Source organism: Bactrocera dorsalis, chromosome 2, assembly GCF_023373825.1.
Source record: "Bactrocera dorsalis isolate Fly_Bdor chromosome 2, ASM2337382v1, whole genome shotgun sequence".
Taxonomy (NCBI): Eukaryota; Metazoa; Arthropoda; class Insecta; order Diptera; family Tephritidae; genus Bactrocera; species Bactrocera dorsalis.
In genome coordinates, this window is record NC_064304.1 from 101,071,399 (window position 1) to 101,087,842 (window position 16,444).

The window sequence follows — 16,444 nt, forward strand, 5'->3', positions numbered from 1 at the left end:
TTTTTTTCGAAAATTTAGCAACATTGAATTTTTATTCAATCAAATATTTATTATGGAAGAAAAATTGCGCCACACACTGTAGTCACTGCTCAACGTTTTGTTGTTGTACTTAACTTTATCAAAACATGCAACAACATCTACTAAGTGACATAATGCGCCAGTCTGATGAATACGACCACCAACACCAACGATTTTGCTCCAACGTTCTACTCCGCTACATTATTGCTGTCACACTTTACCGTTAACTGACCAGTGAGTAGTGGTCAGGCGATGTTGTCCCTTCGGTATAAACAAACAGACAAACTTTAGGATATTTTGCAACCCCGAACGATTAAAGCAATATGTAATAGTACTATATTTATATGCATACATATGTATGTATGTATAAGAAATATTGGCTAAACGTGAAGTGGCTTTTTCACTATTTGGTCAGTAAATAATCCTCAAAGCGCGTTGGACTGCATTAGTCGCCATCGGCACGTGCTGCAGTGCAACAGCGCCAAGTGCACAGCGAAAAATAAATATACATACATAAGTTTTTCCGAAATATTTACATACATATGTTCATTTACATAATTGTGAAATCAACAAAAGAAAAATATATTTATATTTATTATCATCAATGGTCTTAACTGAGTGTTAATTATCCTTAAATCCTGACAAAGCCTGCGCATAAGCAATACAAATAGTGTTCGTTGTTGTTGTCGACTATGATTTCTTAGCCTTTTCGCATATGTATATAGTATATATTGTTTTTCTTCGCGCTGCCGGCAACCAATTCGCCTTCGTCGTGCAGCATCCGCCAACGAAGCGTACATAGCAGCGCTGACTGTTTGGCGAACAGCCCAAATGTACAGACAGATACATATGTATGTATATTTATGTGCATACTATGTAAGTATATTGGCCACTTCGCTGTTCGGCTTGTGGTGAAAATTCAAAACTACACCAGTATTGCAGTAGAATCGAGGGCCATAGGACATATGTGAGCGCAGCTCGGAGCAAAGAATGCAAAACATAAAAATAAAATTAGATTAAAAATTTATCTATTATAATAAAATCCAATGTGTGTGCGCAGTAATATAGCAAGAAAGCATATGAAGATTCGGTGCATGGAACTAACCGAAAAATATGCTTTATTTATTAACCTTTAAAAAATTGTGTATAACTTGAAAAAAAAAAATTGCAAGTGTTTTAAAACATATTGAGTAAAATTAAGCGAAAATGTCTTCGAAGCAGCGCGGCGAGGAAACATATCGACGCATCACACGCGAAAAGCTGGTGCTGCGAGGCAATACTGCCATTCGCACCTTGGATTCCACCACATCCTATCTGCCGTTGCTGCCTGGGTGAGTGCCAATAATTGGAAAAGTGACATGTAACGGTACTGGAATTGATTTTCTAATACAAGACATATCCATATACCTATATATACGCATACACATACATCTGTATGTAGAGATATTTAGATAATTATGCATATATGTACATATGTGCATATCTACGCAGCTATATGCCTTGCAAAAAATTGATTTTTTCTCCGACACATTAAATATCAACATCTCTGCATCATCAACAGCTTTTCGCTCTATCAACATAACGAAGGCCATACACAACAGCTTGATGTCCTCTTGCCGGCTGCAGAGCCCCTAGAGCAAGCAATTATTGTTATATGCCATTACGAAATCCCTGAGCGAATGACGCTTGAGTTGTTTATATACACAAATATAGTTTGTATGTGTGTATGTATTTGTGTTTGTGTGCCTACAAGAAAGCAAATGTTCATTTTCATTTATTAATATTTAACAAAACTTTCCTAAATGGCGAAACGGCTCCTAATATTTAACTTTCATATGTCTGACGCCTACAAATATGTTACACAATAGTTGTATTTGCCTTTAAGGACCTTGAAACTCAGAGCAAATAGTCGAAATCTTTCTTTTTTCCTTGTACTTCTGCGAGAAAATTAGGAAACTTACTTCAGTCACTCTTCCCTTCCATAATACCAAAACACTAGAAAAAGTCTTGGTTTAGCTTTAGTAATATTAATATGGTTCAGCAATTTCTTTTCGTTAAAATATATTCTTAATAAAACTGCTAATGGAACAGTTAGCCGTTCTTTTCTCCACTCTGAAGTTAAATTTAATATGACAGTTCGCTTTTCGAGGCAGTTTAAACCCTTGCTGTTAAAATCTTGTGGATTAAATTTTGAACTTAACGAACCTTTCTGTCGCATATGTCCTGATTTTAATTCTCATTCCTGCACATTTCATTTATCTGATTCACTTTTTGAAATTAAAAAGTCTATATTGCTTGGAAATAAAACCACGTTTATTATGGCCGGAAATAGAAAGGAATCGCTTCAGCTTTGGATAGCACGAGTGATAGGTTGATCTTGAAAATACCCTTGTAAAATAAATCCAAATTGGTTCGCAGTTTCTACTTTTTTTGTTGTTTCTTTCCATTTTATACATTTTGAAAATCTGTTAAAGCTGGAAAATTTTTGATGAATTGCAGAAACCTCGCAAACCTACTAGATACACACGCACATAGTCCTATACTAACTATAATCATTAGATATTTATTAAAGTTCGCTGCTCTGGACATTTAGTTTAGTTGAACGTTCCTGTTGTTGTAGTACCATAAAGTTTAGCGCACTTTGATCGAGAGTTATGGTTGAATTTTCACAATAGTTTTCGAACATTGCCCGGCACATCCACACACATGTTGGCATATTTAAAATAAAGTTAGTGGACTCAAGAATTTGCTAGTCACCGACAAATGTTTGGTGAAAATTATTAACTTCATGAAAGACGTCACATTGGCTAGTCGGCCAGTCGCATTTGCATGTTGTACCTATATGTTTCATGCCAAAGCGCAATTAACGGTATATTTAGCAAAGTACGAGGGTGGGTCGTTGAGTATTTGATACAAAGTTGCGACCGCAACCAAAATATCATTTCTGAAAAGATTTTTCCCCAAGGACCTATCAGCTCTCATGCGAACTGAGCCGGGATAAATTGTGGGAGGCTCCTCATTTGACAGTTAATATCAAAAAGCCAACGACAAATGGTGAAAAAAGTTCTATCAAACATACAACAGAGATGAAAGAACAAAACATATAGATTATGGAGGAATATAGACTAAATTTCGCTAACTTGATAAAGACTGAGAGCATTCGCGATGACATTAATAGCTATAAAACCTAAGAGAGTAAAAAAATTAGTATGAGGTAATGAGTAAAGAGGGGGCAGAAGAGAAGTGACATTATTTCCGCGCTCTTCTCTGAAAAATCGTGTGCAAAAGATCAGCAACTCCCAAAAACGACTCGATTATGCTGAACAGAAAACCTGGAAACTGCCGAGAACTTCTTATAGTTTATGGTCATTATGAACTTAGCTGATTATATTTTTTAGCAAAGAAAAATCTCTACAAGATCCGCAAATAAATGCACCACTGGAGGAGTTCTTAACTCACTTAATTTTGACTAGATTAATGAATGTATAATTTTTGAGCGGGTTCCGAATAGTTAGCGCACTTTCTGAAAGGTTCTGGCATTTCCTGTTTGGCAGCATTCCCTTTAATTTCACTAAAATATTCAAGACATCAAAAACTAGTATGAGAAATGTGGCCTTTTACTCTCCGTGTGATTTTCGAATGTCGAAAACTAGAAAAAAATACATATTTTACATTTTCAAGAAAAAATTACATATTTTATAATAAATATTTGGTAATTAATTTAAATTAATTCAAATTAACGAAGTGCTACTGTAATTCTACGAAGTCCAAGAATTAACGAACTTTTATTTGTTATTGCAAAAATATGGTCGAAAATATTATTAGTCTACCAACTATGCGTGCGACAACAACCACAAGAACAATCGATGTATAAGCAACAATGCAACAACAATAATTAGCTACAACAACAGCTCAAACTTTCAGCCAAAACGAATCTACACAAGTGGCAATAGCACGAGGAATATGGGTACTTCCGTTTTCATGGAAGCATACAATAAAACAACAACAGAAATTGTATTTTGCAGAGACCCAAACATAAGCATAACACAGATTGAAATTGTAACAACAACAAGTCAAAAGCAGCACAAATGCCACTTCCTTTAACCTCAATACAAATTCAAGAAACAAACGAGCGTGTTTTGGCATACCAGCTGTGTGTGTGTGTATTGTTGTACGTCTCGGTATAAACACAATAAAAGCTATAAACAAGTGGTCAACGGCTTCAATGTATCCAAGTGCTGCAAACCAGAAATATTCTCATGCATATGAGTTTGTGCATGTGTGTGTATGAGTATGCTTAGCCATGCCAGTGCTGCCACTAAATATAAGCGCATGCAAGCCGTTAAAGGGTGGCAATTTTGTATGTAGAATATTAAAGGAGATCCTTCAAAGCCAGTGTACCAACACATGTGCATATGCATGTGTATGTTTGTGTGTGTGTATGTTTGTGCTTAGCATATACTTTTTTCTTCGACTGCTGGTGCTGTTAATGAATGCGGCTTTTTTGTTGTGGCACAACGCGGTGCGACGCAACGCCACCTCCCCCACAACCGTTACTCCGACATTTCTATTGTGCAAATGGCCATTGTTGGCGCGACGCCGCCAATGACCGCTGCCTCGGGCGCACAGTTGGTCAGTTAGTGTTTAGCATTCGCGGCAAATGGTCAATAATTTGTGTTGTGGAGCTCGCGCGTACCACCGTTAACAACCGTTACGCACCACATCACAATGTCACAGTAGTGCAAAGTGTTGAAAATGTTTTCCTAAAAAAATTCAACAGTTATTTTATTTTTATACCAGTAGTTAAGCAGAGTATATAAGAAAAAATAATAATAATTAAAAAATAAAATTGCGTAAATACGCAGTATGTTTAATATGAACGCTCAAAATTGGCTGGGCATGGCATTAGAACAGCCGCTCGGCGAGCAAAATATCACCTCAGCCATAACCAATGCAAATGCAACGCAATATAATGGCAATGTCGGTGTGGGTGGTCTAACGGCAACATCACCACCAGCCGCAGCGCCACCCCCAAATGCGCCCGTACATCACACTTTTCTGCAGAAACGTTCCGTTTACAATTCGAATCCATCGCTCGAACGCCCAATGCCCACCAACGACATACATGTGGAGTACGAAGTCGCCGTGCCGCTCTTGTCTACATACCGTCATACACCCTATCATTCATTATGGGATCTACACGATAGGTAATTCCTATTTATTTGTATGCACTTATAAATATTCCAACAAAGCAGTAAGCCCAATGAAACACAAATACATCAAAAATACAAAAGAAAAGTCGTACCTGTTCGCGAACTCAAGTATTATGGGCAACTATAACCACATTCTTGAAGTGTGCCCTTCATGTGGTCGTGGAAAATTCCTTATACTCGTACTTGCCTGCTATATTCATCACAATGCATTTAAGCGCGTGTAAAAGTGAAAGATTAAGCCATTTCAATTGGCAAGTCCACTATTCAATGTTACAACTCTATTTTGTTTGACATTTATACAGTTTCCTTAAGTGATTGACATGGTCAGATGCATTCAAAATTGCTGATTACCACTTCATAACTTCTATAGTGCCCGCACATACTAGAGCTCACGATGTCAGATTGTTCACAGCCTTGTCAGTCAAGTGGCAAACTTTTACTGCGATAACATTTACGACCACAATTAGTGCTTATTTTTAAGAGGTCATTGTGTAATTGAAATAAAAATTATAATTTCTACATATACATATTTTAAATGAGCATTCAATTAATTTGATGGCTGGTCAAGCTTCTACTTCCATTTATTGTATTACGCCATAAATATAGGGTTCGAGTAGATGTGAGACATTTCCGTCAAAAAGTGATTGGAAGTATATTTTAACCGCATTTTATAGCTTATCTCGTGTCGTTCTTTGAATCAGAAGAATTTACTATACGATCCCTATACGCTGACTAGTTAAGTATCGGTGTTTTCAATAGGAACGCTACAAAAGTAGACCGATAGGAATACCAAATTACGCCATATTTTTCCCACTCTTTTAACATATCACTTCAATAAGGTTTGCCATTTTATCATGGAGAGATATACGATCCAACAACGAATCAAAATTATTAAAATTTACTACTGAAATTCTGGGTCAGTGGCCTCAACTTTAAGAGCGCAACGTCCAATTCAACTTTAAGAGCGCACGTCATAATCGTCCTGTCAGATCAACAATTGAATCGAAAAATTTGATTCCACAGGCACAATACAAAATGTTCCCATACCAGTGAAACAAAGAAGTGCCCGTAGTATCGAGAATACTTTTGCAGCTAGCGCTTCTAGTGTGAAAGACCGAAATTAGTCTCTCACACGTCGTTCTCAAGCGTTGGGCATCTCTGTGACGTTTTTGTGGCGGATTTTGGAAATATGATATTGGCCTACATCCTTACTAGGTCAATTTGACGCAAGAACTGGAGCCGCTAGACCACCATAATGGTCGTATATTCGTGATTTTGGGCTGAGCAACAACTTGAAAATGATCTGGATTTAAAAGTCATCTTCAGCGATGATGCTCATTTCTGGCTGAATAGTTTCGTCAATAAGCAAAATATGCGTTATTAATCAGGCAGTAGTCCGCACGTACTCCACGAGTTACCATAGCATCCCGAAAATTTACGGTACGGTGCGGTTTATGTTTCGGCGGCGTCATTGGGCCCTACTTCTTCCGTGATGATCAAGACCGGCACGTTAGTGTGAATGGGAATCGCTACCGCTCAAAAATAACCGAATATTTTTGGCTCGAATTAAATGATATGGACTTGAACAATATGTGTTTCCAACAGGACGGTGTTACAAGTCACACAGTGAATGTCACAATCGATTTATTGAAAACCAAATTTGGTGAACGTGCTATGTTTAGTCAATTGGCCGCAACGGTCGTGCGATTTGACGCTTTTAGACTATTTCCTGTAGGGCTACGTCAAGTCTATGATATATTTCAACAAGCCAGCGACGATTGATGAACTTCGTACGAATATCGAACATGAAATTGTAGCAGTATCGGCCCATTTATGCTTGAAAAGCATCGAAAATTGGTATTGCCGTTGAAATTATCACCAGTGTCCCTCAAATTTACTTAGTATACCCGGAACTTGCTTGCCATCATGTAAATATGATCATATATAATCATAGTGACAAGATGAATCGATTTAGCCATATCAGTCTGTCTGCTTTGCATACGTCCGTTTCGCCCTGAAACCGGCTCATTGATCGAAACCGATCAAAATCATGTTCTTGTATGGAACACTTTTTTATTTGGCAAGATAAATTAATGATATTTGGGGTTATACATCGGAATATAAGTATAAAAGCACCTTCGAAGGGTATTACAACTTCGGTAAAGCTGAGATAACGTTTTTTCTTCTTATTTATTTTCATTTTTTTTAGAACGAAACTTGGTGATTCCATTGTGGAGACAACTTATACGGTTAATTTGACTTCTTCTGTCTTTTTTCAACTCCTCAAATTGAAATATTCGCTCGAGTGAATGATTCGGTTATTGTATTAGTTATGAAGTAATGATATACTTGTAAATATAATATAATTCCTATAACTTAACAAATGTTAATTATTTGGAATGTCAAATACCGATTTAGTACCGAGACTTGTGAACATGGAGATGTGCTCTACTACTCTCTAATCTAGAAATGATCACTCAATTATTCTCAGTTGTAACTTATCAATTGCATTGCCAATCAACGAGACAACTATTTATAGTTGATAAAAAGCCACCATTATCAGAACAATTGTAGACTGTAAGGCTGACCAGTTACAAATATATAATGGTTATTTATTAAAAACGCATAAATTGTTGGCATTTCTCCATTTCTTGCTGAGTTAAAAAAAAATGTCTTATATTTTTGAAATACGATCATTTTTGCATTTTATGCTATGATATAGCAATTTATACATGAAACTATTACGAATTTTATATGTTGCATAATAAAATTATTTTAACAAAAAATTCTTTAAAACTATTTTGTTTTCATTATACTATACATAAAATCGAATTTTTAATATTTTTTTTATAATTGATCACTTTAATTTTATTCAATATAAATTAACTTTGCTTTTTTAATGTATTTAGTATTTAAAACCACAAAATCTTGAGTTATATGCTTTTTTTTGAAAATCAATAAAAATAAATTGAAATCATCTCACTTCATTACTCATACGCCCCGTCTGCTTCGTGAAATACATGGCGTATAAGTAACATTGTGTTTAGCTTTCAATAACGCCACGTTTGTTGGAAGAGGAATTATTACAAACAAATGAGATAGTTCAGGCAATGAGAATAGATTACAAGAAAAAAATCATAAAGCAACATCTAGCATTGGAAGGCATTTATTTTTAATAAATTATGAAGTGTATATATGTATTAACTGTTTATGTGAAATATATATGATATAGGTAAATAAAAAAAAACGTGTCTATACATATATAAACAAGGTCATTGAAACGAAAGAATATGCAACTCATAAATGGTTAGTATTCAATACAAATGTAAAACAGATTACAGTCGCAACTGCATGGCTGTTTTATAAAATGCCTGCGTTAACAATTGTGCCACTTTTGTATTGATAAGCATAAAACAAATAATTGCTTACAAGACTCGTACCACTTCTGCAGAATACAATAGGCCTAGCAATGACGGTCTCAATGGTATGAGAATAGTCATTAACCCAAATTCCTAAATAAATACTGAACAGTGGAAATTACCCAAACCGGAAATGCCAAAAAGGCAATGCGACAAAGTAATCATTTCGAGCACTTTGATTCGTACTCGCTCTAAAGGAAAGGAAAAAACGAAATTCATGTCAACCCAAACAGCATAGAAGATTAACTTACAAGTCAATAACTTATATCGTGCGCATATGTAGCACCCTGTATTTAAAACATAGCTCTAACCATGCAAAAGCCTTTGCATGAGGCATTTACTTATTTTATGAAAGGAAATGCTGGGAAGTCATAGAACAAAAGTAACAACTCACGATTTGCGATTATGGCTAAACACGCATACACATACATATGTAAATATAAATTTATGTATTTAATTGTGCTTAAACGAATACCAATGAGTGTAGAAAGGATTTTACTGCCCAATCTTTAGTCAAGAAAAGTGCGACGATTGATTTGTTGCACAAGAAATAGCGCATGTCAAAAATTAAGATCCTGAAATTCGCTGAGTAGGTTCTAATTTTAAAAGCAAACAGTTTTTATTGCATTATATTTAAAAAAAAAAACTTGTTAAGTTAGGTTAGGTTAATCGGGTAGGCCAATAAGCCAGTTTTGGTTCTTTGCGATATCAGATGGAGTTCAGATGCTAAGTCCAAAAGGAGTAGTCATCCTTTAGAAACAAACTCTGCGGCCTCACTATCGATACCTCCTCCAGTATAACATACCATAAGGACCCCAGATACTTACAGCATAGTTTTACCAATACGGGACAAGTGCACAAGAGATAATCCATTGTTTTCCTGGAGCCCTGCTCTAGACATTTCCTGCAGTTTTTTCGTTCTGTCAGTCCCATCGTGTGGGCGTGTTTCTTCACCAGACAGTAACTAATTAGTATTCCCATCATGTTCCTATAATCCCTTCTATCGCATGCCAATAGGAATTTGTGTACTTCCGATCTACCGTTTGCACATGCAGTTTTGCACCCAGGTAGCTGGTTCCATTGGGTTTTGATTTTCTTTACCATGCTTCTGTCAAAATCATCCTATGGACAATGCATGATTTTCTCAATGTTGATCATGTTTTCGGATGTTAGTCGTACATAATTCTTGGAAATCTCGTCCACTATTTCATTGCCTTTGTGACCTGGCGCAGTAGAAGTGAAGTTGCTTGCTTCTGGCAACGCTTTTCACTGCCGCCCTGCTTCCTAAAACACTTCTGGCCGATATGCGATTGCTGTTGGCTTTCTATGTAGATGTTGACTCTGGAATTGCCTGCAGGTTTATTAGAGAACAGATCCACGGCTTTCGCGATGGCAAAGACCGCAGTTTGAAAAATACAGCAGTGGGGTCCGGCAACTTAAAAGGTTGCCTTATACCTAATTCTTGACATTATATTCTCGTACCAACTCCATCGTCTACAGACATTGGTTATTTTAACGTCGTTCCATTCCGCTCTTATCCACCTAGAGGTCAAAAGGCTTCTGATCCAGCGTTCTATGGCATTCCGTCCATACCGGGAGATTTGGAGGATTGTCCATTCCTTTTTATTTTCCGTCAAGATGTTGTTCGCCCACGCTCCGCCACTTTTGCGATTTAGAGCGAGGTGGGACTTTTGGATAATAGTTTCCTAAGTCTCACCACCTCGTAGGTCTTTTCAAAACCACTACATAAGTTTTTCTAAGATTTTCGCTTTGTCTTGCACACTAACTTCTTGTAGTTCCTTGGAAATTCGTTTTCGTTCCAGCAGTCCTCGCTTTCTGCCAGCTTAGCCCATAAAGGTGTTTTTAAAAACGATTCCTCTGCGCCCACGGCAAAGTCGAGTGTGTTTCTCATTACAACCTCTAACTCTAACTCTATACATATAGATAAAATACAAATTAAATAAATACTTTTCCGAACGAATAAAAATAAAAAAAGAATATTAGAAAATTATAAACAAAAATTATATATGTTTAATTTTTTTTTTAATTTTTTCTAATCACGCAAAGTTTTAGCTTCAAAAATGTGATCCATAAATTAATACACTCAACAAAATCTTATCAAATTAGAGAAATCTTTATGTGACTAACAAAGGAAAAATAAAACTCCAACACTGTTTACAAATTTCGTAATTGGAACAAGACTGCTCGTATAACGGCACCAACCTAGGGAATACTGCATAAGCCTAAGCTATTGCCCACTAATATTGCTTGAATTGCTGTTACGTCACCTCTTCAATTAATGTTTGACATGTTCGTGTCAAGCCTTTGTCCAATATACACAAGTCAAATCCAGCACAGCAACAATAAAGTTTAGAGTAATAAAAGGCTCAGCTGAAAGCTCAATAACCTGACAATTCTTAGCGGAGTTTATTGAACTCGACGCAATTTAAACTCATATGTACACATATTTATACAAACAGCAAAATGCTTATATATTCAAATACGTATGTATGTATGTGTGTACATAAGCAAATAGAAAAATACCTAAATTATTCGATATTAAACGCAACACGTTCTCTACCGGCATAAAAATGAGACGTCATAACATGCTTACTTTTAAAAATAACGGCATAAGTATACATAGTGTCCACGAGTGTGTATGTGTGTATGCATGCATTGCTTATGTTCTTAAAAATACTAAGGTTATTATTAACTATATTCATGTAGGTATGTATGTATGTATGTTTGCAGGTATTGGTAATTGTAGCCGGTCACTTATTTGACCACTTATATGATAGAGTATCAAATATTATATATGTTTTTTATGCATACCGTTATTTAGCTTTGCTCTGCAACAACGAAAGCTCCACAGCTTTCATATACACTTACATTCCTTCGATTTTATTATATTTTATGCTCATATGTACATATTTGTACATTGTCAGCTAATAATAACCCTTTGGCGACCACACCGTGTCTACTGTCTAGACCATGCTGACCAATCCAGCCAGTCCCTAAGGTCTAAGCCCGTTGATGGTTGGCGAGTTCGCGATACTTTGTTTTTGTTTATTCGCGCAAGGAATTTTTCCATGTACATATTTATTGTAATGATTAATTTTCATAGTTGGTACATATCTAGGTGTTTATATGTATACGAGTATACGAATATGAAATATAAGGTATAGTTTGCGTGCCGCTATATATTCTAGTAAAAACGGAACTATACTTGACCTTACTGCAAAAAATGACAATATATGCTATATATGTACAACCCTTTATAGTTATTTAAATGGACTTATACATATGTATGACCGCTCGTATTTTCTTCACATACTTACATACATACGATGTAATCGGGAGTATTTTTGCAACGTTTTTCCAACGCAGGAGTAATAATCATTTAGTTTAGTGAGTTATTCGATTGTTTTGAATTACATAAATTAAGAGAAAGAGAAGTTAAGGGCTAACACCTGGTGTGAAATGATTAAAAACACAATTTTTTTTATAATAAAAAGAACATTTAAGAAAGGGTCAACTTTACTAGAGTGGTTACTCAAAGATAAATGATCGGATTAGTGTAATCATCTACACTGACCTACCAGTTTTTTATCTGATCGAGAACTGAGTTTTGGCAGACCAAAGAGGGCCAGTAATTTTATCAGCTTTTGATTTTTTTGGTCCTGACTAATTGATTGGAAAATATCATTCCTTAAAATTTTTTTATAAGTTGTATACACGGGGAAGGACAGAATCACTAGCACTGCAACAGTGCAGACGTCTATTATAGCGTCATCGGAGATCGCATGTATGTAACTAGAAATATATTTAAGCTTTTTCTTCAAAAATTTTACAGTAGTTAAATCAGCTTGCTCTATGTTATACGGTCGTCAGCGGTTGGAGCAAACAGCAAAGATAATCCACTGCAATAAACACTAGAAGAGTTTAGTTGTAACTGAACTTATCAGTGTGGCTTTAGACCTGGAAAATCTACAGTCGACCAGATTTTCACCAAATCTTGGAAAAGACCCGTGAAAGGAAGATCAACGTATACCACCTCTTCGTCGATTTTTAAAGCCGCATTCGACAGGAAAAAGCCGCCTATGTCTGAACTTGACATTCCTACAAAGCTAATACGGCTGTAAGGATCTGATTGTGTACTGATCGCACTCGCGACTTAGCTCCCACGTCACTGTTGACAACGGCCGGTGTATTTAACGTGGGTACCCCCCACACCATACTGCGGATCAAGTCAATATCAGGCATTTTCACTACCAATTGGGAGTGTAGAATGGAAACGCTAATCACCTTGGTAGGGTTCGAGGTCCAACTAAAACCTCTGCCATACTTTGGGTCCGGCACCCGTTGGCAAAACAACTCTACATTCAACTGACAAGCTAACCATAATTCTCTGCTAAACGCGTTCGCCGCTTAAAAAATTCACGCGCAATCTCCATACCACCCAGATTCCTAATGTCCGAACACATCGGGCATTCTGCAATTACACGCCCCCGCCCCACAAAAACAACCCAACCTATCAGATAAATGCCTCTTATGCAAAAATGCATTCAGAGGCCCATGCCCCGTAAGTATGTAGACTCAGATAGAATCTGAAGTCTGTGTTTCCCTTAATAAATCCAACGTCCCGAATGTACTCATAAGTCACTCGACTGTTAGGACTATTGTCCCAGCAGTCTTGCCACCTACACATGACCCTAACATCTAGAAGCCTCCTGCTCCCTAGATATCCCTTCCTCTTAACTTCATCATCGAAAATCCAGTCACTCCGCGCGCTGGTGTTATTTGGATGAATGCTGCTACAATGATAACACGATTCAACAAAACTGAACAACCCAAAAATGATTCTAACATCACAGTCACAAAATGACTGTGAAGAAGTATAATCCTGATTCGTTCCGGTTACGTAGCCCAGAGTGTAGTGTGAACGGAATTAGAATTTAGTCATACTTGATAGCTGGAGAACTAACACAGTCTTTGGTATATTTGAAAGCAAGAATATTTAATGAGAACATTTGTGTTTTTATCATAAAGAACATAACTTCATTTCATTTCGCAAACAATTCTAAATTTGAAAGCACTCTTTCATTTTTCAAAATTGGTTTTCTTTACTTTACACTTCTTCTTGACAGTACCTCCACAACACCGCCGACGGGACTCTCGCACGTCGCACGCATGATGGACTCATTGATACTAGATCAATATCCACCTTTTGCCTTCACAAAGATCACAACCACACATAGACCGTCACGCGCTGGGAACAACAAGAAAACCGAAACCACACGCACAACCACTTTGACTGGCCTTTCGCCCGGCAGCGCGGCTACTTTTGGCGGTGGTAACGGCATTGCGGCAGCAGGCCTTCGAAAAACGCGCATACCAACACAAGGTGTGTAGAAAAAATGCAATTGAGTTGTCACAAAATTGAACTAATCTATGTATTTCTTCCAGAAGTCCCCCCACAACCACGCCCCAACACAAATTTGCCACCCACAGCCGGCACCACAAATCCACTTTATCAGAATGCTAACGGCGGTACCAACAATACCGCTGGTGTTGGCAATAATACACACATACAATTCCCAAATCATAATGATAACCGTTGGATCTCATCGTTACGTCGATCACGCGATCCCGAACTACAGCCAACACTGCCTTCGATCAATTTGAGCCATCACGGTAGCGCACATAATGTTGGCGGTAGCCTGAGCACCAGCACTGATAAAGGGCGCAGTTCGCGCAGCATTAAGGCCTCGACTATAGCGGCTACGCGCAAAAGTCGCAGTGTGGAACGTATTCGTGCACGCAAACTTACCACTCAAATTAAACTCAAGGATAAACCGAAAAAGAACTCCATCGATGAGAATTCCAATTCGGATGATCAAGAAATCACATCGCTGGAGGAGAATTCTACGTCACAGAATACGCCGAAGAGTTCGCCGAAAACAAAAACGAAAATATTCTCGCCCATCGGCTATGAGCCACATTTGGTAGACACACTAGAAAAGGATATACTGCAGCGTAATCCAGGTGTCAAATGGAGTGATGTAGCTGGTTTGAATGATGCCAAGGCCATATTGCAAGAAGCGGTTGTATTGCCGATAATTATGCCCGATTTCTTCAAAGGCATACGGCGGCCTTGGCGTGGCGTATTGATGGTGGGCGCACCGGGTACGGGCAAGACTATGTTAGCCAAGGCTGTGGCCACGGAATGTGGCACGACTTTCTTTAATGTCTCTTCGGCGACACTAACCTCAAAATATCGTGGTGAAAGCGAAAAACTGGTGCGTTTACTATTCGAGATGGCGCGCTTCTATGCGCCGAGCACAATTTTCTTCGACGAAATTGATGCTTTGTGTACATCGCGTGGCAGCGATTCGGAACACGAGGCAAGTCGGCGCTTTAAAGCAGAGCTATTGATACAGATGGATGGTTTGAATGCAACGCTGCAGGACGATAAAATCATCATGGTTTTAGCGGCAACTAATCATCCCTGGGATATTGATGAGGCTTTCAGACGACGTTTTGAGAAGAGGATCTATATTGCACTTCCAAATGGTAAGTCAAAGGGGAGAAAGCGAAACGTCATATTTTTTTGTTATGTTGTTATTCCATAAATTGTGTAGAAACTGTGATTATTTTTATCACCTAACTCAGCGCTCTCTCCATATTTACATTTCAACATATTTTTTAACCGTTTGAAATATGCATAAACAAATTTAAATACTTATTTTAAATTAACAAACTTGTTTTTTGTTTTTAATGTTTCCTACAGAGGAGACACGTTCCGCTCTACTAAAACTCTGCCTCAAGGATGTTCGTCTCTCACCTAATTTGGATACGAATCTCATCGGCGATCAGCTGACAGGATACTCGGGCTCGGATATTAGCAATGTCTGTCGTGATGCGGCTATGATGGCAATGCGTCGTCTCATCGCCGGACGCTCGCCATCAGAAATTAAGGAGATACGCCGTGAAGACATTGATCAACCCATAACAATACAAGATTTTAAAGACGCTATGGAACGTACGAAGCAATCAGTTTCGTTGGATGATGTGGCGCGTTTTGAAAAATGGATGGAAGTCTATGGTTCATGTTAAACTAATATAGACGCGCAGTGAAAAGAATGCTCTTAAATTATAATAATTGATCACATTGAAATTTAAAAATCAATAAGCAATAAATTGTAGAGATTTTTTTTAACTAAGTAAGAAAGTGGTCAATAGAAAAACGTGCAGAAAGAACATAATACATTAAGGCCTCCGTTATTTCCCAAGTTGATGTTTTTTTTTTGCAAACGCCTCGGAAGTGTCAGTTTTTGTCCTAAATAAACGTACTATTTGTATTCATATAGTACACCACGTCGTATGAGCAACACAGAATGTATAAGTCACTTGCGTGAATGCCGTTTATGTTGAATCCTTATTTTTAGGCCATGAAGCTTTAGTGGGCGTTTGAAAAAAAAACAACCAACTCGGAATAACGGACACCCTAATATTACATATTTGTAAGCAGTATTTAGTGCATGACTTGTGTAAATTTAGAAAAACTTCCATAGCTCATAACTGTTGTATGGACTTGTAATACGGATTATGATTTTCAATCCAATGTTTGACCTTTATCATTAGTTAAAAACTTGACCTGGATTCGCTCAATATTTCGAAAACCCACCATTCCTAATCCAATATATGTATTGCCCTATCTCCTACTTTGAAATTTCAACGATTGAACGTATGTAGGTAAAATTCACAAGTGATTATTAGATAACCATTTATAAG

General features: G+C 37.3%; 1 protein-coding gene across 3 annotated transcripts; it reads left to right on the top strand.

Moving 5' to 3' along the window:
• Positions 1-496: 496 nt before the first annotated feature.
• LOC105226043 (katanin p60 ATPase-containing subunit A-like 1) lies at positions 497-15,959 on the top strand. Of its 3 annotated transcripts, none has more exons than XM_049447868.1 (4): positions 497-1,349; positions 13,798-14,054; positions 14,117-15,223; positions 15,441-15,959. In XM_049447868.1, exons 1-4 carry the CDS (start codon positions 1,225-1,227, stop codon positions 15,764-15,766), a joined length of 1,815 nt encoding a protein of 604 aa, XP_049303825.1. In that variant the 5' UTR covers positions 497-1,224; the 3' UTR covers positions 15,767-15,959. The 3 variants fall into 3 exon arrangements, with proteins under 3 accessions (XP_049303825.1, XP_049303824.1, XP_029405954.2); XM_049447867.1 differs by lacking the exon at positions 497-1,349 and adding an exon at positions 3,716-5,225 and having other exon boundaries at positions 14,120-15,223; XM_029550094.2 differs by lacking the exon at positions 497-1,349 and adding an exon at positions 3,728-5,225.
• Positions 15,960-16,444: the final 485 nt, after the last annotated feature.

Coding starts and splice junctions, on each gene's coding strand:
- LOC105226043 (XM_029550094.2), top strand. CDS start 4,885: ATGTTTAATATGAACGCTCAAAATTGGCTGGGCATGGCATTAGAACAG. Junction 5,226..13,797: donor TTATGGGATCTACACGATAG/GTAATTCCTATT, acceptor TCTTCTTGACAG/TACCTCCACAACACCGCCGA. Junction 14,055..14,116: donor AACGCGCATACCAACACAAG/GTGTGTAGAAAA, acceptor TATTTCTTCCAG/AAGTCCCCCCACAACCACGC.